This window comes from Taeniopygia guttata, chromosome 14 (genome assembly GCF_048771995.1).
Source record: "Taeniopygia guttata chromosome 14, bTaeGut7.mat, whole genome shotgun sequence".
Lineage (NCBI taxonomy): Eukaryota > Metazoa > Chordata > Aves > Passeriformes > Estrildidae > Taeniopygia > Taeniopygia guttata.
In genome coordinates, this window is record NC_133039.1 from 7119989 (window position 1) to 7143970 (window position 23982).

At 55.1% G+C, this 23982-nt stretch overlaps 1 protein-coding gene across 2 annotated transcripts in view; it reads right to left on the bottom strand.

Annotated features, from left to right (window-relative positions):
• The window catches only part of PKD1 (polycystin 1, transient receptor potential channel interacting), an 81576-nt gene that overhangs the window by 11703 nt on the left and 45891 nt on the right, over nt 1–23982 (bottom strand). Inside the window, exons 12-33 of one of the 2 annotated variants that reach the window (XM_072935744.1) lie at nt 23282–23413; nt 21637–21812; nt 21138–21271; nt 16960–20582; nt 15878–16024; nt 14315–14458; nt 13162–13441; nt 11375–11591; nt 10810–10960; nt 10188–10340; nt 8575–8724; nt 7166–7763; nt 6559–6715; nt 6040–6292; nt 5037–5232; nt 4276–4446; nt 3539–3682; nt 2843–3053; nt 1969–2095; nt 1217–1333; nt 1029–1078; nt 200–402 (exon numbers count right to left, since the gene is read on the bottom strand). In XM_072935744.1, the coding sequence (XP_072791845.1) occupies nt 200–402; nt 1029–1078; nt 1217–1333; nt 1969–2095; nt 2843–3053; nt 3539–3682; nt 4276–4446; nt 5037–5232; nt 6040–6292; nt 6559–6715; nt 7166–7763; nt 8575–8724; nt 10188–10340; nt 10810–10960; nt 11375–11591; nt 13162–13441; nt 14315–14458; nt 15878–16024; nt 16960–20582; nt 21138–21271; nt 21637–21812; nt 23282–23413 (7534 nt within the window). The remainder of the gene's footprint in view (nt 1–199; nt 403–1028; nt 1079–1216; nt 1334–1968; nt 2096–2842; nt 3054–3538; nt 3683–4275; nt 4447–5036; nt 5233–6039; nt 6293–6558; nt 6716–7165; nt 7764–8574; nt 8725–10187; nt 10341–10809; nt 10961–11374; nt 11592–13161; nt 13442–14314; nt 14459–15877; nt 16025–16959; nt 20583–21137; nt 21272–21636; nt 21813–23281; nt 23414–23982) is intronic. The other variant, XM_072935745.1, reaches the window with a different exon arrangement.

Consider the following 23982-nt stretch of genomic DNA (forward strand, 5'->3'; position numbering starts at 1 on the left):
GGTTGCATGCAGCATTCCCACGGGAACACACCTCTCCTGGCTCCCAGCCTGCTGGCACCGTGTGACCACCCACCTCAGTCTGATGCCCACCAGGATTTCTGCTTTTCCAGACTAAAACCCCACAGAGCAGACACAACCCAGAGCACAGCCAGTGGTGATGGCAGCAGCTCTGCTGCCCCAGCTCTGCCCCAAGGCTCACCTGAGGCCGAGAAGTAGCGGGGCTGTCCCTGGTGAATCCCAAGGGACAAGGCGTCCTCCTCGGCGGCCAGCGGGGCCTCGAGCCCCAGGTGGCGGCTGGCCCGGCCTCTCTTCAGCTTCTGGATGGTGTTGTCCATGATGGAGGGGTCACTCAGCAGGTCTGGCCAGCTGAGCAGGGCCTCGCTGGAGGGCCACGGCACCAGGCTGTGGGAAAAGGGCAACGGGGGCGGTCAGGAGCCAGGGGAGCACGAGAAAAGGAACTGTCAGGAAAGCTAATCCACAGACATCAGAGGTTTATGTTCAAAAAGGAGACAGAGGAGTCCTTTTACTTTATCTGAATAAAGGGAGAGGCTGTGGGGCATTCCCCTGGGGTCTCTCAAAGTTTTGGAGGATGCAGCCTCCTTTTTATCCCAATTTTCCACATTTCCCTCTCTTTCCCCACAGCTGAGGTACTTGACAGGTTCAGACTTTCCAAAACGCCTGATACCAAAGATTCCCCTCAAATGTATAACCCTCCCTTGTAATTTTAAATTCTTATGGAATTTAGGGGTTTTCCCCATTGTTTCTTTCATCTTTCAATGTCCAATTTAATTTATCAGCAACCCTAAAGTTTATTTGTAAAAGCAACTATCTTTTCTCATTCATCCATCAGTGGAATCCTCCCCATTGCTCCTTTCATCTCTCAGTACTAGTTTTATCTACCAGCAGACCCCCAGCTTGTTTGTAAAGACAAATCTGCTATTCCTCTCAGAACTGAAGGGGGAAACAGCTGTGGGAGCCAAGCCCAGCCCAGCAAAGCACAGACTGAAGTCCTGTTTGCTCCATCTCACCTCTTGGAGTCCTCCAGGAACAGATCTGTTTTGGTTTGCTCGGAGAAGGCCTGCGGGGAACGGGGCAGTTTCAGGAGCATGACAGAGGTTTGTGCTGGTCTAAGCGTGGCTGGGAGCAGCAGGAGTCACTCCCAGCCCTGGGCTCACACCTCCAGAGCCTGCCCAGCTGCAGGGAGGGACGCAGTTACCTCTGCCTGCAGCCCGGGGAAGGTGGGGAAGGAGCTGTCGAGGATGGAGGAGTCCAGGTAGTTGTCGATCTCCAGGGACTGCTGGTCTGAGTGAGTCACGGTGTGGCTGATGGAGACCTGCAGGGCACACAGGAGGGACAGAGGTGACACTGCCACTGAGACAGCCACATGCCCACCCTCCTCTGGCTCCCAGACACCCGTAGCCACACGTGCCACAACTGTCCCAGCTACAAGTCTGAAAGATTTTCCTGTGTGCTCTCAGCAGCATCAGCCACATTTGCTGCTCATCGATCCCCAAGCAGCTGGCTGCAATACTTAATGGGGCTGCTAATTGTGCCTAACTAGTCGGTAAATCCCCAGCTAATCCCTGCCCAGCTGCCTCAGCTCAGCTCTGCTCAGCCAGCTGAGCTTTGCCCAGGGCAGGCATCAGAGAGGCTCCACCGAGCAGCTCCTGGGCTCCTGCCTTGGGCATTTGGGTGCCTGTCACACACGCTGAAATCCTGAGGGAGGAAGTGCCTGAACAGCTTCTAAAATCTGCCTTGTGCTGCCTGGGCACCGACAGAGGCCAGCAGTGGTCTGAGCTCAGGGAGCGGCGCAGAGAAGGGTCTGACCCTGGTGCAGCACAACTGGGCAAGTGCAGAGCCCAGCTGGAGGAGTGAGGTCCCAGGAAAGGCAGAATTTTGCCTCCCAAAAGCAAACCTGGTGGCCTCCCACCCGCCTGAGCAGCCTGCAACCATGCCCCTCCTCCTTACCTTGCCACGAGCCATCCGGAAGAGGAATAAAATGACCAGGTAGAGAGGGTAAACCACCACGCTGGACACCAGGCCGACAGCCACCGTGTCCACACTGACAGGGATCAGGCTGGAAACGGCCACGTTGCTGCAGGGGATCATAGAAAGTGTCAGCATTTGGGGTCACCAGGTAAGCAAGCAGCAGACAAAAGTGCACAACCAGGAATTCCAGATGTGCAAAGAAATAAATGGGCCTGAAAACCAAAATCAGGCTGGTTTTGGTCATCCATCATCCATGTCCTGGTCCCAGACTCCTTAGAATGGGGAGGGCACACCCAAGGCACAAGCAAGGAAGCTCTTCCCAGCAGATGGAAGATGTGTCCTGCCCCAGCAGGACAGGCAGGAGGGCCCCGAGCAAGGAGGGACTGGCTGGGGACACACCTGAGGTGGACACTGCCCTTTACACACCTGGGGTGGACATTGGCACCACATCATGGACACACCTGCGCTGGACACTGCCCTTTACACACCTGAGGTGGACACTGCCCTTTACACACCTGAGGTGGACACTTCCCATCACACACCTGAGGTGGACACTGCCCTTTACACACCTGAGGTGGACACTGCCCACCACGCCATGGACATACCTGAGGTGGACACTGCCCTTTACACACCTGAGGTGGACAGTGCCTTTTACACACCTGAGGTGGACACTGCCCACCACACCACACACACCTGAGGTGGACACTGCCCTTTACACACCTGGGGTGGACATTGCCCACCACGCCATGGACACACCTGAGGTGGACACTGCCCACCACACCACACACACCTGGGGTAGACACTGCCCTTTATACACCTGAGGTGGACACTGCCCACCACGCCATGGACACACCTGAGGTGGACACTGCCCACCACGCCGTACCACACGGCGTTGGCGCAGAGGAAGAGGAAGATGAGGAGGCAGCAGCAGGTGGCCCTCTGCACGCGGGTGAAGCGGGAGCGGGGCGGGCGGTCCCACAGCGACAGCCACACATGCTTCTCGAAGAACCCGCGCTGCAGCTCTGCCACAAAGATCCGCCAGAAGCTCCTCAGCTCGCTCTCACCTGGGCACAAAGTGACAAAGTGACACGCTCAGGGTGGCTGCACCACCGTGGGGACCCGGCTGAGCCGGCCACATCTGTCCCAGAAACTCCAGAGTAAGCACACTCCATCCACAGGGGCCCTCCCTGTGCTCCAGGTGTGAGGATGAGTGGCTGGAAAAGCTGCCAGGCAGAGAAGGATCTGGCAGTGACAGGGGCTGAAGGTGAGCCCAGCTGTGCCCAGGTGGGCAGGAGGCCAGTGGCACCTGGCTTGTACCCCAGGGCAGCACCTGTCCCTTGCACAGGGCACTGCTGAGGAACCTCCAGCCCTGGGGTCAGCTCTGGGAACCTCACAAGAAGAAAGACCTGGAGGGGCTGGAGCGTGTCCAGAGAAGGGGAAGGATATGGAGCTCCAGGAGTGACTGAGGGAGCTGGGGGGCTCAGCCTGGAGAAAATGAGGGGCCCAGGCACCAGGGGTGAGAAGGAGCCAGGGGATGTGAGGCACTCACTGGCAGCAAACACCTCCCTCTCCACCAGGCCATCGTTGTCCTCGCTCTCCACCGACAGCCAGTCGTTCACCAGGAAGAAATAGCTCTTGCTGCTCTGCAGGTCCCGCACGATGACGTGCTGCAGGTACCACGAGGGGCTCAGGCCTGAACGGGGGGACACAAAGGAATTATTTCATGGCACACACTCCCTGCGCGAGCCCGCGACACTGAGGGGCCACGTGAGCACCGCCAGTGGGACAGGGACACGACTGGCACTGCACAGGACCCACCAGGGAAGCGTGGCACAGCCACCTCACCCTGAGGTGACATTTATGGTCACAGTGCATGCCACATTGCATGCTCTGTGTCTGGGGTGACATTTATGGTCACAGAGCATGCCACATTGCATGCTCTGTGCCTGGGGTGACATTTATGGTCACACTGCATGGCACATTGCATGCTCTGTGTCTGGGGTGGCATTTATGGTCACACTGCATGGCACATTGCATGCTCTGTGTCTGGGGTGACATTTATGGTCACAGAGCATGGCACATTGCATGCTCTGTGCCTGGGGTGACATTTATGGTCACACTGCATGGCACATTGCATGCTCTGTGTCTGGGGTGGCACCTGGCCAGTCTGTGAGGGAGACTCCATGTCCCCCCGCAATGTCCCCCCACAATGTCCCCTCGATCCAGCGGTCAGCACAGGCCAGCTGCCCCTGTCCAGGGCCAGCACGTGGCCCCTGTGTGCCCCACCTTTGTTGTCGTGCCAGATGCGGATGCGCCAGACGCTGCCCAGGCTGCGCTCCGTGGCGATCTGGAACACGTCCAGGCTGTTGCGGTGGAAGGCGTTGTCCCCATCCAGGTGCCTGTGGCCACTTTTGTTGTCCACCCCGTACAGGGCGATGCCCACGTGGGCTGTGGTTCCTGCAGGGAAGGAAGGGGATCCCTCAGGGAAGCCCACCCGAGGTGCAGCTCTTCCCCAGCCCTGCCTGTGACACATCTATGCACACACCCAGCCCGTGAGGAGAAGCCAGATTTTGTGCCTGCCTGCTGTTGGGAAGGATTCAGAACAAAGTGATGGATCCTGGAGGACAGCAAAAGGAGCCATCCAAAGGGCCAGCTGGGCAGGAGAGGGTCAGAAGTGAGGAACAATCTCTGCCTCTGCAACCACAGCCCAGTCAAGGAAGGCAGGATGGGGGAATTTCTCTCCTGGGTGGTTCCTTCCAGCAGCATTTGCTTATCCCACCACAGCAGCCAGTGGTGGAGCAGCCTGGGCTAGTGGAAGGTGTCCCTGCCCATGTCAGGAGTTTGAAACTAGGAGGTTTTTAAGGAACCTTCCAACCCAAACCATTCCCTTGACTTGCCCCATCATCACACAACAAAACCCGGGAATGCTGTGGGAAGCCCTGGACTGAAGCTGCAGCTCAGCTCTGGGAGCATTCAGAGCGTGACATGCCCTCAGCATATACAGGTGTCCCCCAGGAACCAGGCACGGGAGCAGGCTGTGGGCTCACCTGACCCTCTGCCCCAGCCCGTTTTCACCAGGATCTCGTATTTGTACATCCCGTTCTTGCCGCAGAAGGGGATCACCCCCACGCGGTTCGTGTCGATCACGTCCAGCTTGTGCACGATCAGAGCAGCCACCGAGTAGGTGACGAAGCACACAGCGCACGTCAGCAGCACGATGTAGTTCAGCCCTGGGCCTGGAGCCTGGAGAAGGGAAAAGCATTGAAAGGCAACCCCAGGAGGATCCCGTTCCCATTCCCTGCCTCCCTGCAGGCCGTGGCCCCACAGAGCTGCCAGCAGCTCCCTGCTCCTGCTCAAGGCACGGGGGTGTGGGTCTCAAATTTAGTTAAAGAAAGAAATTGAGAGTTTTTAGCCAGGCAAAAGCTGGGAAAGAACTGCAAAAAAATGTAAATAATTCTTTATCTCTCTTGTTCTCACACTGTTTATAGTTAAGTTCTATCACTGTGCATCAAGCACTCAGCACCAATGTTGTAAGTTGTTTTCACTCTGGAACCAATAGATTCAACCTTTGCAAAGCTCTATATAAAAAAGCGGTGTATTTTAAATAAATCAGAGTTTTACTCTCACAGCCTTCTGAATCAGTCTTCTCATTCCCGTTCTGCCTCGACAGCGACACAGGGGCACGGCCAGGAAGAGCTGGAGGCCCCTGGGAAGCAGGGAGCAGCTGCAGGTGCGACTCCCTGGGATCAAACAGTGCTGGGTGACAGCTGGGAGGAGCCTTTGGCATCTCCCTAAGATACAGACACTGTGCAGACACAGTCAAGGTGTCCAGAGCAGGGACTAAAGCCATCTGCAAAGGTCTGTTTCCAGCCAGGATTCCCAACCAGGGGACGCAGCTTCTCCTGAGCTGTGTCTATCTGCACCTCCCAGAGGCTCCCAAATGCCCGTGCTTTGACACGAAACCAACAGGAGCCTACGGCTTTGCTCCAGGTGACAACAACCTGTTCTGTGTGTGACAGCACTGCACAGCCTCTGCTTTGTTCTACTCACGGGAAAGATGAACTGGACAGAGTTTGGGGGCACAAACAGGCTGGCCCCAAAGGCTGTGAGGTGCTGGGTCAAGCACACGGCCTGGTCTGGCCTGGTCTCCTCCAGGGGGACAATTCCTTCTGTCTTCCAGCGCTTCTCCTGCTCGCTGAAGTACTGGCACAGGGACGTGTACAGCCCCAGGGTCACCTCCACTGCCGACCAGCTGAAGTGGTTGGTGATGTTCAGGTAGTATTTCTGGATGGGGTCGTCCGTTCTGGAGAAGGGAAAGAGCAAGGAGATGACTCCCCTGCCTCCTGAAGGGATACCAGCCCAATTCTGGTGGAGTGTGCCCATGGAAAGCTCCCAGCCACAAGGGCAGGGATGCACTCAAAAAGGAGGAAAAGCCCAGTGAACATGGTGTAATTTACACCCTTCGGCTGTGCAGGTACTCAGGGGCTCCACAGACCACCTGAGCACCCCTCACACGCATCCACAGCACAGCCTGAGGCTGACAGGGACTGCCAGGGAGGCTCCTCTTACCTGGGTGAGGTGAAGAAGGTGTAGAGCTTGTGGTCACTTCCAGCCAGGGCGTCCAGGCTGATTCTCTTGGAGGCAGAGCAGTTGTGCTCGTTGGGCTCGGGCTCGTGATGGAGATAGGCCATGATGAAGGGCTCGGGCTCACTGGCCAGGTAATGCTCTGTGGGGAGGAGAAGGAACAGAAAGGGCTTTAAAAACCTCTGGCAGGCTCAACCACAGGTCTGCTGTCAGCACTGGGGCCTGGGAAAGAAGGAGTGCAGAGAGCTGTGGGAGATGCTTCTCCAGAGTGTGCTCCCTCAGTGTGCTCCTCAGAGGATGCCTGAGCACTGCATACCACTGGGCCTGCCTGGGAGAGAGACTGGACAATGCCTTCCAGGGCTAATGTGGCTCAACAGAAGGGCTAGGAACAGCAAAAGGCTTCCCAGGGCCAGAATCACCAAGCAAGGATGACACTGGGCATGGAGATTGTCCAGGACAGCCAGAACCTCAACCACGCAGTGAGGAACCTGCTGCTGCCACCCAGCATCCCTCCCCACACTGGTTATCCCTCACACCCAGCCCTCCTCTCCCACAGGAAGGACTAACAAAGAGATGGATTTGCCAGCCCTACCATTGAGGACTCTGTAGGTGAGCTGAAAGTGCAGTCCTGCTTCCCTGTTGTTGCTCTCCATGATCACAATCAGGTTGACAGATGTTCTTGCCTCGATGACTTCAGTGCCAGCCACGAGATTTTCGGGCTCTGTGCTGTTTGAGACCATCACGGTGATGGCTTTTTCAGAGTCCAGGCTCCCGATGGGGATCTGCACCCCGTTGTGTGTCTGGAACTCCATGGAGGCCACCTTGGTGGACACGGTGTAGTTGCTGATGTAGCCAAAAGGGAAGGGGTTGGAGTCCACTTGGAACATGACTTGGATGACATCCGTCAGGTTGGAAAGGGTGGAGTTGAAGGCCTGGGGGATGGAGAACTGGCAGTTTGGTGTGTTTTCGTAGCAAAGCAGGTTAAAGGGGTCAGACCTCTTGCCTGTGGCCTTAATTTCTCCTCCCACCAGCTCGAGGGGCTCTTCGTTCAGCACCCGGGATTTCATGAGGATTCGCATCAGGCTGGAGGACAGGTTGTAGGCTTTGGGAGCCAGCAGCAAATTGTGGGAATCAGCAAGCAGCTCCTGGGGCTTGGATTCTTGTGAAACTGTATTGACAAGGTGGATTAGGTCACCTGCCAGGAGAGAAAGGAAGAGGAAGTGGTAAATGGCCCGGATAACTGCTACAGTCAGAACACCTGACACCTTCCCAAAGCAATCAGACAAGGTTTTCCTTGCTGTCTTCTCACTGTCCCTCTGCACATGACCTTCCTCACTGGACTGTTCATAGCCCAGAGATAAAAGCAAAGCTGTCAGCAGTTCCTGCTGCCTCTCTAATCTACCAGGTTTGGTGAGAAATACCTAATCACATTTGATTTCCCTCCTGTGTAGTGAAGAGAACCACAGCTCAGGAAACAGGGAGAGAACAGATGAAACAAAAATATGCTCCTAAGCTTCTGCACTATAAAGTGCACAACACTCAGAAAGGAGTGCAGAGGTAACAAGGGGTGCAGAGAAGGTGTCTCTGCTTCCCCCCAGGTCACCCAGGTGGGAATTTCCACACAGTGCTCCCAGATGTCCCAGTGAGGCTTGACAGCCTCCTTGGACTCCAACCAGGAAGACAAGCATCTGGAAGCCATAGCTGTTACTCATTGTTTACTAAAAAGTGAATCCCCTGGAGTATTAGTGAGCTTATTAGGAGTATTAGTGAGTTATATTAACAACTGTCAGATGTAAATGTCCACAGAGCAGCTGCCAAAGCCAGGACAACTCTGGGAAAAGCACAGGGAGAAGAGAGGGCTGGGATGCCACGCTCCAAATGGCAGATGGAACTTTCTAAAATTGTGGGCCAAAGCCCAAAGGGCAGAGGAAGGAGCCTGAAAGCTCCCCTCAGCCTGCTCCTGCCCCTGAGCCTGTCCCCTGTCCCCACCCCGAGGACAAGGTCACCTGTGATGTTGAGGATATTGTCGGCGATGCCGGTCGGTGTCACCGTGCCCTGGGTGGTCTCCCCTTGCAGGATGGTCATCATGGTCTCCAGCTTGTTCAGGGTCCTTGTCAGGCAGGACTTGCACACCAGCTCTTTGCTCACCACCTGCAAAGGGACCAGGCTCTGCCAGGGCAGGAACAGCCCAGGGAAAGCCCAGCTGGCTCTGTCCTCAGGAGACCTTTTCCCTCTGGAAAAGGGGCTGGCAGATGCTGCCCTGCTCACACCGACAGTGGCCAGCAACTTGTCGGTGGCTCCAAGGCTCTTCCATCCCCCTCCCATGACATTCCAAAGTGACAGTGTACAGGCAGGCAGAGGATACCTGGCGGAGGATGCTTTTGGATTGGGAAGAGGAATAAAGGCAGGAAATTGTTGCCCAGAGAAGCTGTGGCTGCTCCATCCCTGGAAATGTTCAAGGCCAGGTTGGACATGGCTTGGAGCAAACTGATCCTTCCAACCCAAGCCATTCCAGGATTCTGTGATTCTAAATTCGTGTTCCCTGGTGTGCTCTCCTAAGGACCAGGCACACCTCCCCTCTGGGACCACACACAGCAACCAGCCAGGATGAGCTGGATGGGATTCCTCCATCCACTCCACGACCTCCAGTGGAAGCAGGATTAACCCCAGCTGAATCCATTTCGGGGTCCAAATCCTCCTGAAGGCTGTGGGAGGAATCCTGCCACTCAGGCATGATGGATGTCCCTCCCCCTGCTCCCAGATGTGTCCAAGAAACAGAATGTTCCAGCCATGGCCTGGAGCTTCCTGCACTCTCCAGGGCTGGATGGGAGGGACTGAGGAACACATGGAAGCTGTTACAACCCCGTTCCTCGCTCTTATTCATCTTCTTTCTTTTAATCATCATAGGATTCAGCCGTGATTCACCATATGCTTTGGTGAAGAATCAAAACAGCATCTGCAGGTCTTGAATTCCCCCTCTTCTGCTTTATTTGTAAGCTCTGAGAAGCCAGGACAGACTGTGTGAATCGGAGTCAGGAATCAGGGAGGTGGGGAAGACACTGGGTTATGGGGAGGAACCACCCAAGGGCAGCTCCTACTTAGGGAGGAGAATCAACCAAGAAGTTCAAGATTCTTTTTTTTATCCCTCCAGGAGAAACTAATTCTGATTTTTCCTCTCCATTGTAGGTAAAATCGAAAATGTATCAGCCCTGATGGACACTTGTGCAGCAAAGGAATGTGTGAACTCCACTTGTCTCAGCCACTTGGGAATTTCTGGAGTACTGTTTTCCTAAGCTTTTCATTCCTGCCCAGAGCACAAACTAATCCTGGAATATCAGCTTTCCCCATGGAATAAAAATTCTATTTCTAGACCTAAGCTCCCACAGCAAAATCAAGTCACAAGGCAGGAGGAGGTGGGAGAGACAGAAACAAACTGCTCCAGCATGGAATGGGATGTGCTCAACCCCAAAGCCCCGGGCAGAGGGGAACAAAAAGAAGGGGTTTTTGAGGTTTGCGGGCTCAGAGAAGCCTGTGTGTGTTTGGAGAGAGCCAGGCCAGCCCAGGCAGGACTGAGGGGCTGCCCCTGCAGGCTCAGAGGTGGGGAAGGGCCGTACCGTGCACTGTGCCAGGGCAGCTGAGATCTGCTGGATGTCATCCACCGTGTTCACCTTCAGCGCGTTCAGCGTCTCCGTGATGTTGTTGCGAGTCCAGGTGCGGAGCTCGAATTCCTGCCCAGCCTCGGGCTCCACCAGCACGGACCGCTCGTACTGGGGGTGCAAAACAAAACAGGAGGAGTTGAGGAAGGTGGAGGGAGAATAACAGAGTGAAGAGCGGTTTCAGAGGCTGCTGAGCTGAGCTGGAGTCACCTGTTCCCTGCACTCCACATCTCCTGCCTCTGCTTCTCCCCAGAGGGATCTAACGAGCAGGTTTTCCAGCAGAGCTTCCTCACTGTCACTTCTGCTCTCCAAGCAATTATCTGAACAGCCTGGCACTCAGCAGCTAACAGGTACCTGGAGTGCAGTCCTTATCCACCTAAGCAGGGTGCCTGTGCCCAGGGGGATCATCCCTGCCTGGTTTCCAGTGTGGAGCAGCCTTTTCATGGGCAAGGAAACAGCAATACAGCCCCGAATTCCTGCCCTGCCTATAGAGATCATGGCACAAAATCTGGCCCAAAAATTCTCCTAGTGAATGCAAGGACTTCTGGATGCCCCTCGTGGGCAGAACAAGCTGTGTTACCTCATTTAAGATGGTGATGAGGGCCAGGGAGTACTCAATGACCTGCTGGGGGTCCCCTTGTTTCACCAAGCCCTGGAGCACGGTGTCAGTCTGATTGTAGAGCCAGTGGGAGAGGCTGGGGAAGCCCTCGGGGAGGCCGATTTCCATGGAGCTGCAAGGAAAGAGGTACCTGGGTGAAGTGCAGGCTGGGCTGGGAAGGGACAGGAGGGGAGGCAGGTGGGTGACCCACAAAGGCAGTGCTGCTGCTGCTGCCCTGGTGCCCCACGGACCTGCAGCCTGGCTCCTCTCTGGCCCAGCCCATGATCCCAGGAGTCTTTTCCCACTTAACAAATCCACGATTCTACCAAAGCAGTGAACTCCTGGGAAAGCCTCCCCCATCAAGCAACACTCCACAAAGCCTGGAATTTTTTGTGTGCACTTCTGCTGAGCCTCCCCTCCCTTTCCTGCCAACAGCCTCTTCCAGCAGGCAATCCCTTCAGCCAGGATCAGGACAGGGACCCGCCACCAGCCCGGCACGGGGAGCTGGGGCTGGCACAGGGCTGAGCGCCAGCCCAGCGGCTCTTACCGGTTGACAGCCACCACGGTGGCTCCCAGCTGGTCCTGCACCAGCACGGCCACGGACACCTGGAAGCCGCTCTCGTGGAAGCCAGGGGGCAGGAAGGCGCCGTGCTCGGCCCGGCTGCCCTTGTAGACGCAGAACTCGTGGAAGTGGCCGGGCCGGTGGCGCGAGGCCAGCAGGATGAACACCAGCGGCCCCTCGGCGTCCTCCGTGTCCCGCCAGCCTGCAAGGAAAGCCCAGCGGGCTCTGACAGGGCCGTGGGGAGCTGCAGACAGCGCCCCAGAGGAGCTGGCACTGCCCCTGCCCTGCCCTGCCCTGCCTTGGGGGGTCCTGTCCTGCTCAGCCCTGCAGCACAAACGGGGTTTGGAGCGACCTGGACTAGGGCGAGTGTCCCTGGAAAGGGACAAGATGGCCTTTAAAGACCACCCCAAACCATTTCAGTATTCCCTGATGGTTCTAGGGACAAGATGGCCTTTAAAGACCACTCCAAACCATTTCAGTATTCCCTGATGGTTCTAGGGACAAGATGGCCTTTAAAGACCACCCCAAACCATTGCAGGATGCTCTGATGGTTCTAGGGACCTGTCCTTGCTGCTGTCCCAGCAAGGGTCCCCTGCTCTGGCAGCTTGTCCCCAGAATGAGGACAGCTCAAGGACTCCATCAGGCTGGATGGGTGCCTTGGTTCTCTCTGAATTTTTGTGATGTTTAGGGGTTTCTCCTTGGGTGTTTGGGTTCTGTAATATTTAAAGGGATTATGAAAAATTCATGATAAAAATAAAAAGGAGGAATAACTCTGCTGGGACTGGGAACAGGAGTGACAAAAGCCACAGCTGCTGTACAAGCCCTGCAAGGCCTGACCTTAGACAGAGGCTCAGCTCTCCAGCAGCTCAGCATCTCAGGAACAACTGGGTACAGGATAAAACCCACAAAAAGCTTTCCCTGGAGCTCCCAGGAATTATGGGGAGTTTGATGGGAGCTGGGCAGTTGGGAAATTCACTTTGTTTGCCAGTGAGCCCCAGTGAAGGTGCTGGCATTGCCACCGTGTCCCGTGTCTGTCACTTCAGCTTAAAAACAATCACTAAGAGCTGAAATTCCCACCATTCCAAACAGGAATTGATTCCAGCATTATTCTGGATAGCTCAAAACATACCAAAGTTAGAACCCCATGACCCTGAACACGTTTCTGCTGCTCCCCCAGTTTGGTGCCCAGCCCCCTGGAAGCAGCAGGGCTCATCCCCTCCCAGCGTGGCTTCCCGGCACTGTGCACAAACAGCTCTAATCTCCAGCACCGATCATTTGGGGAAATCTGGTTTCCAGAGGCACTCAGTCCTTGGCCCAAGGCTGTGGGACATCGGCCAGGCCACTTTTCCAAAGCTGGGCTCACTGTTGCTGTCTCTGCAGCTGGTTGGGAAGGTGGCTCTGGTGGGAACATCCAGCCCACACAGCAGAGACGGCCCCACTGCTTTGTCTTTTGATTCTCCCCACATACTGTGACTCAGTTTTGGGTACATCTTCTTTTTCCTGCACTGAAATGACCAGTCCCTTCCACAAGAACTGGCCTGGCCTGGATCTCACCACTCACCTACATGAGTTAGGAATTTTTAAACTGCCTGCCTGTTGTGGGGAGTTTGGGAGCTCCACAATTCGGGCACACAAAGCTGCTCATAGACCAAACCACTGCTGAGCCCAGCCCTGGCCAGCAGCACCCCGGGGCAGGAGTTTGGGGTGCAGGGAACACCCGTGGGAAGAGCAGCTGGTAGTGAGGAGCAGGGGGGACTGGCAGGTGCTCTCACCTGCACACTCGAAGTGCACCTTGGTCACCAGAGCCCTGAGGGGTCCCTCGGGGGACAGGCGGCAGGAGCCCCCCACGGGGGGCTGGTTGGGCAGCAGGTCGATGGAGGCGAAGCCCTCCTCCCCCGTGGTGAGGTCTGTGATGTGCAGGGTGAAGGTGTAGCCCTCGCCATCCCTCAGGGCTCCTGGCCTCAGCACCAGGTTCATCCCCGTGTCGCCGGTGGACGTGGTTGTTTTGTCCAGGATGAGGGACTTGTTCTTAAAGCTGTGAGCTGCCCACCTCTGCAGGGATGGACGGGGGAAAGACACGAGAGGTTCGGTTTGAAGCTGAAGTTATGTCCTTAAAATGTTTTCAGATTGAGCCTTTTATAAAAAGCAACAGATTTCTAGTGGGAGCGTCTGCCAAATTTGCAGTTGATAATTCGGCTTTAGTCTTGTGTGCTACAGGAACAAGAACTGGAACCTTTCCAAAATGTCTGGTGGGAATATTTCCACTGTGAGATCTACTTTAGTTTCTGGAATTACATCACCTTCCAACAGAATATTTCATAATACAGAGTACAAAACACAGGAAATAAATGAAGGACTGGTGGAGTCTCCACGGGATACCGTGTTTTATGTGCTGGGTGGTTACTGTTAATAGCACAAACCTACAATTGTGATAACAGGAGAAACAGTGAGATAACCAGGCAGAAAATGCCAGGCAAGGACATGCTGGGCTTGCTGGGAGCAACAGGACTTCCAGTGCTGAAAGCTGCTTCACTCCACAGGCTGCAGTGGAAGCTGGAATTAGAGGTGGGCACAAGAGGAGAGACTGAACCACCTCTGCCTGAACCACCAGAATAATGGGCAAAATGCCAACCAGCAGGGAGAAAAATCACTTTACAGATCTATTATAGAGAAGGAAAAAAAAAAAAAAAAAAAGTGGCTTTTGTGTGGAAAGACCTGGTCACTCACGGCTTTGGCTTAGAAATGACCCCACAAGGACTCAGCCAGACTCACCTGCTGCTGCTTGTGGCCAGAGACTGCTTCCCCTCCTTGTCTCTGTGACAATCTAGGTGCAGGACTTCACTTCTCTTTCCCTTTCCACCCTGACTCCTCTGCCTGCCCTTCTCCCAGAGCCCCCAAAGGTGAAGCAAAGCCTTGTGACTTTACCCCAAGCTTGGAGTCGTTGTGACAGTTCTGGCAGGTGCCCTCCAGGTACACATAGGAGCTCTTGCTGACCTCGTAGACAGACTGAGCCTTGCAGGAAACGCACTCCAGGGACACAATAGGGACTCCTCCCCTCTTGATGAACACCTGGGAAGGGCAAAGGCTCCATCAGAAGGTCTGACACCAAAACACAGACACCCCAGCACCTGGTGCTGCAGGGAGGAATTGCTCTGCACCAGCCCAGTCTGTGCTAAGAAACAGCAGGAAGGGATTCCCAAAGGATTTGGGGTCAGATTTAAGCTGCATCTCTGCTCTTACACTACCCAGTTCCATCAGTGGTTTGCAGGAGCCACCCAATGCCAAGCTGGGCCGATCTAGGTCGTTCTGGATTTATTTGTTTATACTTTTTAACAACATAAATTACTTCTGACATATCCCTCTGGTCCCTGGTGCTGAATTCCCAGCAAACCCTGCTTGTGCTGCCAGGTGGGGATGGAAGAACCACCTTTTCCAGGGAGCAGCACGTTGTTCCAGGCTTTCAGCTGGAATCCAACTGTACATCTCCAGACATCACCACACCTTCCTGGCAGAGCACTCGCAGAGCTCCAGAGGCACTGGTGGCTCAGACACAACAGCAGCTGAACTCCGACTTCTGCGCTCTGGCTAAATTCCTTTCATCCCTGAGGAAATGGGCTTGTCCAGCACTGGACTGAGCCCTCTGCCCTGGCATCATGAGTGTTATGAATTCAAAGACAGCAATGAAGACATTGTTTAACATGGCAGACTCTTAAAAGGGGATAAATATTCCCCAGCACTGCGCTGGAGCTCCATCCATCCCGCCAGTATCTGCAGATTTCCTGCGACACTGGAAGCATTGTTTTGTGCTCCTGCATGGAAACCAGATAGTACGGAATGTCCTTGAAAGACTATCAATTTCATTTTTTTTCTTTTCATCCCACAGCTCTGGTTTCAAACCCAGGCTGTAAGAGTTTCCACTCCCAGCCTGAGTCCATCTCCAATTGCCAACTGCACCAAGGTGGATGTTCCTGACAGGAACTGTGCGGGTGCACTCGGCGTTGGGATTCGTGGGGCATAAACAACGTGCACTGAAAAATCCTCCCTTAAAAGAACCTGGAAGGTGAGAAGAGAGGAGTTTTTGACAGTAAAACTGAGCCCTGGCTCTTAGGAAGCTCTCTGGGTAAAATGAGGGCAGAGCCTGTGGCATGTGAAGAGCTGGGACTGCTAAAGAGCAGGAAAGAAGTTTCCTTTCTCTTACAGAAATTTCCTTGGGAAAGGGACTAAAGGGACTAATTCTTCCCTGAGAGGGTGGGCAGGCCCTGGCACAGGGTGCCCAGAGCAGCTGTGGCTGCCCCTGGATCCCTGGCAGTGCCCAAGGCCAGGTTGGACAGGGTTTGGAGCACCTGGGACAGTGGCAGGTGTCCCTGCCATGGCAGGGGTGGCACTGGGTGGGCTTTAAGGTCCTTCCAACCCAAACCATCCCATGACTCTGTGCCTCAGAGGTGGCTGTGCCAAGCAGAGAAGGTGACAGCTGGGTGTGGTACGTACGGTTTGGTTGGTAGCTTCGGGACTCATCCCTTCCTTCCTGACGGTGAGGTCGAACGTGTACTCCACATCTGCCTCTAATAGAGCTTTGGAAATTGTGACAATTCCTTCCTTGGCACTGAAATTCAGAGAGCACCCTGCAGCCGAGCTCTGCTTGCAAGGAGAAAAGAACTTTCAAACCCTCCTTGGTAAGGGTGCACATCGGGTTAGTCCACAGCCAAAACATCAGGTCCACACAGAGCCACTGTCACAACCTTGCTGTGCAGTGTCACCACTGGGGTGGGAGAAACAGGGCGTGTGTGGACAATAAAACACATTATCCTACTCTTCAGGTTAGTAAACAGTAGTTGGAATACTCCTGTATTTCATCTGAGTTCTGTATTTGTACTTTACAGCAATTAATTCTTCATTAAATACCTTACAAACATTGCCAAGCAACACAAAAAGCTCACATTAACCCAAAAAGTCTAATCCCCACACTCTTCAAATTTGCTATTTTAAGACAAAGCTAGAAAACATGACATTGTACAAGCAAAAGAGTTGCACATTCAATCAGAAATGCTGCTGAGGTGGATTCCCATCGGGATTTGCCAGGCAGTTCTCCCATCAGTGCAGGGTCAGATCACCTCAGCACGAGAGCACAGTGACCTGCTAGTGACCACAAGCTGCAGTCACTTGAGCTCTCCAAAGTCTATCTTTGTCCCCTGCTGGCATTAGAGACGTTTAACTGTTAATGGGAGAGGGAGCAGAGCCCCGAGCTCCCATCAGCAGCTCCGTAACATCCTCAGTGCCTGGAAGCAGCAGCACTGACACCGGGAACCAGAGGCCAAAGGGAAGCAGCAATGCCCATGCCTCCCTCCCAGAGCCAGCCCTTCTGCCCTGCCCACGGGCACTGCACCATACCTCACACCAGTTTCCAGATCATCATCCTGAGCTGGGAACTGAACTTTTGCAACCCTCCTCCCAGAGCAGCTCTGTTAGAGGTGCTCACAAAAGCTTCCCTCGACACCGTTTCACCCCAGACACGTTTGTGGTGGAGCTGGAGCTCCCAGATGGTCACTCTGGCTGGGCAGGGCTGCTCTTACCTTGGAGGAGGATGTGCAGGACCACTCGTACAACAACGGGGTCTGTTCCCCATCATCCAAGTTCGGGTCGTAGGATTTCTCCCCATCCAGGACCAAGTCCTGAGTGTTGGACCACACCCGGTATGACCCCCCATCGATGATTGGGACCAGCTTGCTCGGGATCACAGTCACATTGGCAAAGATGCTCTTGGACAGCGGGGTGTCTCCAAAGGAGACAATAAACATGAAACAGTAGCTCCCAACTTCCAGGCCGAGCTTTGGGATGACCAGCTGGGGCCTGTTCACGTCGACGTTGGGCAGCCGGATCCTGCTGGAGTCATCCAAGTTCATGCAGCTGGGAGCTCGGTAGATCTCCCACAGGTGCTCTGTCTGGTACTTGATGCACCCTCGGAGGTCAATCTGTGCCTCCAGGTAGTTCCTCTGGGATCTCTTCATGACCACCTGCGGTGGCAGGGCCAGCTCCACCTCGGGCTCCTCGCACTCCAGGACTTTGACGGTGACAGTGAGCTGGGCTATGAAGAAGCTGATGAGATTGGTGGCATTCACCTCCACCAGGTAATCCCCTGGGCTCAGGTAAGAATAGTTGGCCACTGCAACCCTGGTGGTTTGAGTGGAAGAGCCATCCCCAAAGCTCCACAAGAACTCAACGCTCCTGCTGCTGGGCACCACCACGGCCTCAAACAGCGCCGTCCTGTTGACAAAGGCATTGGTGGCACTGAGGGACACCTGGACTATGGGGTCCTGCACCTGCATGGTTCTGGTGATGTTGACACTTCCCAAGTCGTTGAAGGCGGTGAGGTGGATCTCCAGCAGCCCTGCAGCTTCTGGAGCATAGAAAACTCTTTCTCCTGACGCAGCAACCACGGACCGGCCTCGCTCCTTCCACAGGCAGAACTGCCAGGAGAAGGACACGCGGGAGCCGCTGCCCACGCGGGCACTGAAGCTCTTCTCCGTGCCCGTGGGAATGCCCTCCTCGCAGCAGTTCAGGAGCCTGAGGTCCTGGATGGGTTCCAGGACAGAGATGAGCACCTGGGCGTGGGCGATGCTGATCTGGTTCTGCACGGTCACCGTCACCAGGTAATCACCGCTCTTGGTGAACTCATGGCTGTACCTGGAGCCGTTGAGCACCACGGAGTAGTCCCCACTAATGCTCACCAGGTAACTCACAGAGGTACCTGACAGCATCCTGATCTCAAAAGTGACCTGCTCTCCTGGCTCCACCACCTTCTTGCTGGCGACAACTTCCAGACCTTGAATCCTGTCCAGCACCGAGATGTTCCTGCTGGCCAGAGCCCAGCTGATGTGGTTGGACGCATTCAGATGGACCGTGTACAACCCTGCCGTGGGGAAGGTGACTGCCACGGACTGGCCACTCAGCGTGCCATTTGGCACCTGCCACAGCCAGGTCACTTCAGTCCCCCTCTGCAGCTCCCCCTCAAAGACCACCGTGGAGCCTGAGGAGACGTACCGACAGTCCAGCTCTGCTGTCCCTATAGTCAGCCCCTCGATGACCTCCTCCACACACACAGAAACAGTGGCATTGGTTGAATTCAGCTTGTTTTCTGCTGCAACGATGACCTCAATCATTCCAGAGCTTTGGAATGAGTGTAAAATAAAGGGTTCAGAGGTGACAGGAGAGGAGCCATCCTCCAGGTACCACACGTACGTGACGCCAGTGCCACTGGTTATGGTGGCACTTATGTTCACAGAGGCATTAATAGCAGCTGGGTTGGGGAAGGCATAGGGCTTTAGGACACCAAGGCTTTCCATGAACTCCAGTGTCCTGTTAGCAGTGGCACAGCCCAGCATGTTGGTGGCCTTCAGGTAGACAGTGTAGTTCCCAGCCTCCAGGATGCTCAAGGGGAAGGTTTTCCCAGTGAAGGTCTGCACAGCATTGCCATCCCGCTGGACCACCCAGCTGTAGGAGATGTTTGTGCCCTCTCTCACCACGGCCTGCAAATGGAGCGTTTTGTTAGTTGGGAAATACAAGTCCTCCACCAGGTCAGTGCTGGCCACCTGCAGGCCCTCAATCTGCTCCAGCACGTAGACGTAGATGCTGTCCTGCAGCGAGCTGATCTTGTTCTCGGCCGTGACGATGACGTTGAATGTGCCCACGGAGCGGAAGGTGTAGGAGATGGTGGAGGAGCCTTGGATGGGAGTGCAGCGATCGCAGAGGATCCACGAGTAGCGGATGGCAGTGCCAGCCACCAGGGTGGCTACAAAGCTCACCGACCCATTCAGCGGCACCACTGTCCTGCTGGCATTGACGGTCAGGCCAAAGAGCCGCCGTTTCACCGCGACGTCGATGGTGGTCTCGTTGGAGCTCACATCGTTCTGCCCCATCACTGTAATGCTGTAGTGGCCTGTGCTGTTGTAGGAGTGGGTGGCCACTTGGCCAGGCTGGACGGTGCCATCCCCAAAGTCCCAGCAGTAACTCACCTTGGTTCCATTCATGCTGGCAGAGAACAGGTAGATCTGGTTCAGCTCCAGAACATCTGTCCCGTTATACTCAATCTTTGCTACCCCAACTGGCTCCTGGACCTCCACAAACGCCGTGTCGTTGTTGAAGGAGACATTGTTGGAGACAGTCACTGTGACCAGGAAGACTCCTGTGTTTTTGTAGGTGTAGATCACCTCGGTCCCACTCGACCTGGTGGACTCGTTGTTGCCAAAATCCCAGCGGTAGTGGTACTGGTAGGGAGGCACAGCACTGACCTGGAAGGAGGTCTCTTCCCCGAGCCTCACAAAGCGTTTGGAAGGGAGGAGGGTGACGTTGAGGATCTCCGGCTCCACACAGACACTGGTGAAATAGTTAGCCTTGTTAAAGCTGCTGGACAGGGTCAGGGTGAGCGGGAACGTCCCGCTGCGGGTGAAGTTGTGCACCACCACAGGGTCCCCGCTGACTGTGACATTGGAGGAGCCGTCTCCAAAAGTCCAGTCGAAGATGTACTCCTCAGGATTCCCCGTCACGTAGGCGGTGAGCTGCACGTCCGGGTGCTCCAGGATGCAAGAAGTAGGCTCTATTTTGAGTATTTCCAGGACAAATATCCGGACAGGAACCGCCTGGGAGACAGAGTTCACAGGATTCACAGCTGTCACGTTCACGGTGCAGTTGATGTCCTTTATGTACACGTGCTCTACCACCGGCACCTGGCTCCTCAGCACTGTCCCGTCCCCCATGTCGAATATCCAGGTGATGCTGTCCCCGGTCTCCACGGAAGCGTTGATGGTGACAGCTGCTCCCTGCTCCGCGGCCTCGGCGGTGGAAACGCGGAGCCCCGTTACCTCCTCGAACACCTGGTAGCACTCCACGGTCTCCACGCTGCTGACGGTGTTGTTGGCTGTCACGGTGACGTTGTACACCCCTCTGCGGGGGTAGCTGTAGGTCACTGAGGGCTGGGTGTCTGTGAGCAGGGAGGAGCCGTCCCCAAAGTCCCAGGTGTACACCACGCCGTACGGGGACGGCAGGGGAGCGGCTCGGAAGGTGACCGGCCGGCCCACGACCAGAACATCCTCCTCTGCCTCCACCTTCACGTCAACCAGGTAACTGTGAACCTGGACTGGGCTCAGGTGGGTGAGGTTCTCATACTGGTTGGACACAACAACCATCAGGGCATATTCTCCTGCGTTGGGAGAGAGCAGAACAAGGGCAGGGTGAGGACATGCCTGTCAACAGCTCCTCAGTGCTGTAGTGGGGTGGGGGGTGTGGCAGGGGCTGCGGGGAACACTCTGCTCCTGTGCTGTGCTCACTCTGGGCTGTCCTGCCCCAGCCCAGGACCAGCAGGAATTACACCAGACCATGTGTATGGGCACCAGCATCAAGAAAGAAGCCAGTCCAACTGGTAGAGATAAAAGATTTTCTTCCTGCACACCCACAGAGTAGAACCTTCCTGCTGCCCACCCCTCCCACCAGCCTGGGGCTTGCCTGCCCCTCGTCCTTCTGCTGAGACTGTCCAAAAAGGGGCTGAGTGTGGTGGACTTGCTTCTCACAGCATAGCCAAACTTCCTTGACAACACAGAGAGGATGGCAACTGCTGGAGACTTCCAGTCACCCCGGCTGTTTGCTCAGGAATCAGGCAATGATTTCCAAGCCCTGTTCTTTTGGAAGGTGCCTTGTACACCCCTCACACCAAAAAGGCCTGAGCCCCTTCTTCCCCAAAGAGCCTTGTTGAGCATACCTGGGTCTTGGTAGATGTGTGAAACGTTGTGCTCAATGACAACCTCATGGACACTGGGATCAGGAACAAGGAAAGACTTGTTGTAGGGAGGTTTGAACAGGTATGTCTCCTGGACACCATCTCCAAAATCCCACCTGGAGAAACAGAGCACATTACACTGCACAACAGGAGAATCACAGAACTCCCAGAGGAATCCTGGCTTGTCCTTCAGGTCAGGGCTGGGTTCTCAAAAAAAACATAGGAAGCAGAATGCCAAGTATCAAAACAGCAGCTATGCTGAGAGGAGGAAGAACCCAAATTAAAGCAGCATCGTGCTTGCATAAATGGAAATAATTTCAGCCTGAATTAAAGGTGTGTGGCTGAGCCCCACTCCTAGAGATTTCACATTAACTAAACAGCAGCTGAGATGGACCAATTGGCTATGAGAAGAGAAACTGTGCAGGCAAGACATGACTTGCACAGAAAAATCCTCAGTTTGTGCAAGCAGCAAAGGACTCACAGGAACAGAGCCTCCACAGCCGAGTCCACGTGAACCCTGGCGCTGAACTCCACGCTGCTGTTCTGGGGCACCACTGGCAGGGCCCCCACCACGCTCAGGTTCCTCATCCTGTTCATCATCTCCACCGTCACGTTGTAGTTGACTGTGAAGTTGCTGACGTGGTTGGAGGCGGTGAGCTGGGAAGGACAAAGAATGGGGTTGGGGTCTCCTTGCTGCCCTTGGAGTGGGGCTTTGCTGGACTGAAGAAGCACCACCAGGCAAGTGAGCAGGTCGTGGCAGAGAAAGTGGCCACATGTTCACCACTACAGCCAGTCCAAGGAAGGGCTGGTGCTACAGCAAGAGGCAAAGGAGAGGAGCTTCTCATCCCAAGCCTCCTCTGGCTCTGAACTTGCCAGCTGCCCCCTTGCCTGCTCCAATGTGCCCTGCAGCTCCAGCTGCTGAGCACAGGCACCTGCTGCCACCAAGGGGACAAAGGGACATCCCATTTCCTCGGGAGAGTGGCTGCAAGCACAGAGCAGGGATGGGAGAGGCTCATAAAACCAAGCACACCAAGTGCAGCTCCAGGATCCTGGTGTGGTGGGCACAGAGAGGGAGAGCAGGGCTGGGCAGAGGACGGAAAGGGACACAAGAAGAGACATGACAGAAGTAGAGCAGAACCCTCACGATTTTCTAGGCATGTAACACTGACAGAGCATCTTCACCTTCTCACCTGCAGGAGAGCAGAGCTGCTGGCAGAGGGGTCCTTCAAACCCACTGGAACAGACCTCCTAGCCCAGCAGGGGAGAGCAGCTCGTGTCTGGGCTTCTGTGGATGTGCTGCACTGAGCCCAGAGCCCCACAGGCTAACAGCACCTTGGCAGCTCTGCAAGTGAAAGCAGCCCAGGCCCTCAGCACAGTGCTTCACCCAGCAAATTAGTGCTGCACCCTGCGAATTAGTGCTGCACCCAGCAAATTAGTGCTGCACCCAGCAAATTAGTGCTGCACCCAGCAAATCAGTGCTGCACCCAGCGAATTAGTGTGAGCATAGCCTCGGGGCTGGGCTGGTGTCTGCTCAGGAGGCCAAGAGTCACCCTGAGAGCAGATCCAGCACCTTGGACCAGAGCAGACTCTGCAAGGCACAACACACAGAGATGTGCTGGCCAGAGATCAGCTCCTGTTCCACAACAGACAGCTCCCCTGGCCCAAACTCTGCTCCATGGCAAACCCCAGCGCTCCAGGCTGCACCAGGAGGAGGAGAACATGGCAGAGAACACAGGAGCTCGTGGGAGAAGCCTTGGCCTGCCTATGGAAGTCTTATGATGCATCCTGCCTCTGCCAGGTTCTGAACCCAAATCTCCTGCCAGCCAGAGCAGGGACTCCCTGCTAACTCCTGCTCGGGAGGAGGGGAAAACACAGACACTCCACAAACAGAAAGGGGAGCTTGGAGAAAAGAGGAGAAAGCACAGAGGAGGAACACAGCACAGTAATGTAAAAGTAGAAAAAACTATTCGCATTTGCAAGGGCAGCTCTGTGAGAAACAGCAGACAAGCACAGTGAAAACCTCATCTCAACTCTGCCTTCTCTCCCTGCTGCTTTTCCTGAGGAGTTTGTGGGATGAGATGGAAACCCAGGGGTGAAATGGTGTCATGGGAAAGGCCTTGGCTTACCGAAAGCTTGTACACAGCTGGGCTTTGGTAGATAACGTTGAAGACAACATTGTAAAAAGTGAAAGATGGCTTATCATCTACTGTCCATCGGAAAGTCACATCTGACCCAGCCTCCATCACAGGGATGTAGCTCTGAAAGGCACGAGAACATTTCACACTAGTGCAAGAGAAAAGCATGCCCAGCACTTCCCAGGAGATCTCCAGCTGAACTGGAGAGGGAGCAGAGGCAGGCTGGGAGGCTCCCACACCTGCACTGCCCTCAGAGCACGGCACAGAGGTGACAGATCACCTGTGGCTCTGCTGCTCATGGAGAAATGCAGACCCTGACTCCATAAGTCCCCAGCAGAGCTGGGAGCAGACCCCACACTCCCTGCTCCCACAGCCCAGCACTCTGCCCTCTTGCTGACTAAAAAACCTCCTGAAATCTTTGCAGAAGCAGCCTGGCTTTAGCTACAGCTGTAAGCTGAGCCCTGACCCTCCTGCAGGGATGGTGCCTGACCCAAAGACTGAAGGGGTTGGACAGGGCAGGTTCCTCCTCACTCCAGCAGTGTCTCCTGAGCAGCCTGTGGCAGCAGGAAGGGTGAGACCGAGAGGTGCAGGCAGAGGATCTGCCAGAAGCAGCCAGAGCTTGTACAGAGCATTTGGGGCAGTTACTGAGCAGCTTCCCAGGGCTGTAGCTCTGGGGATGGGGGACTGGAAAA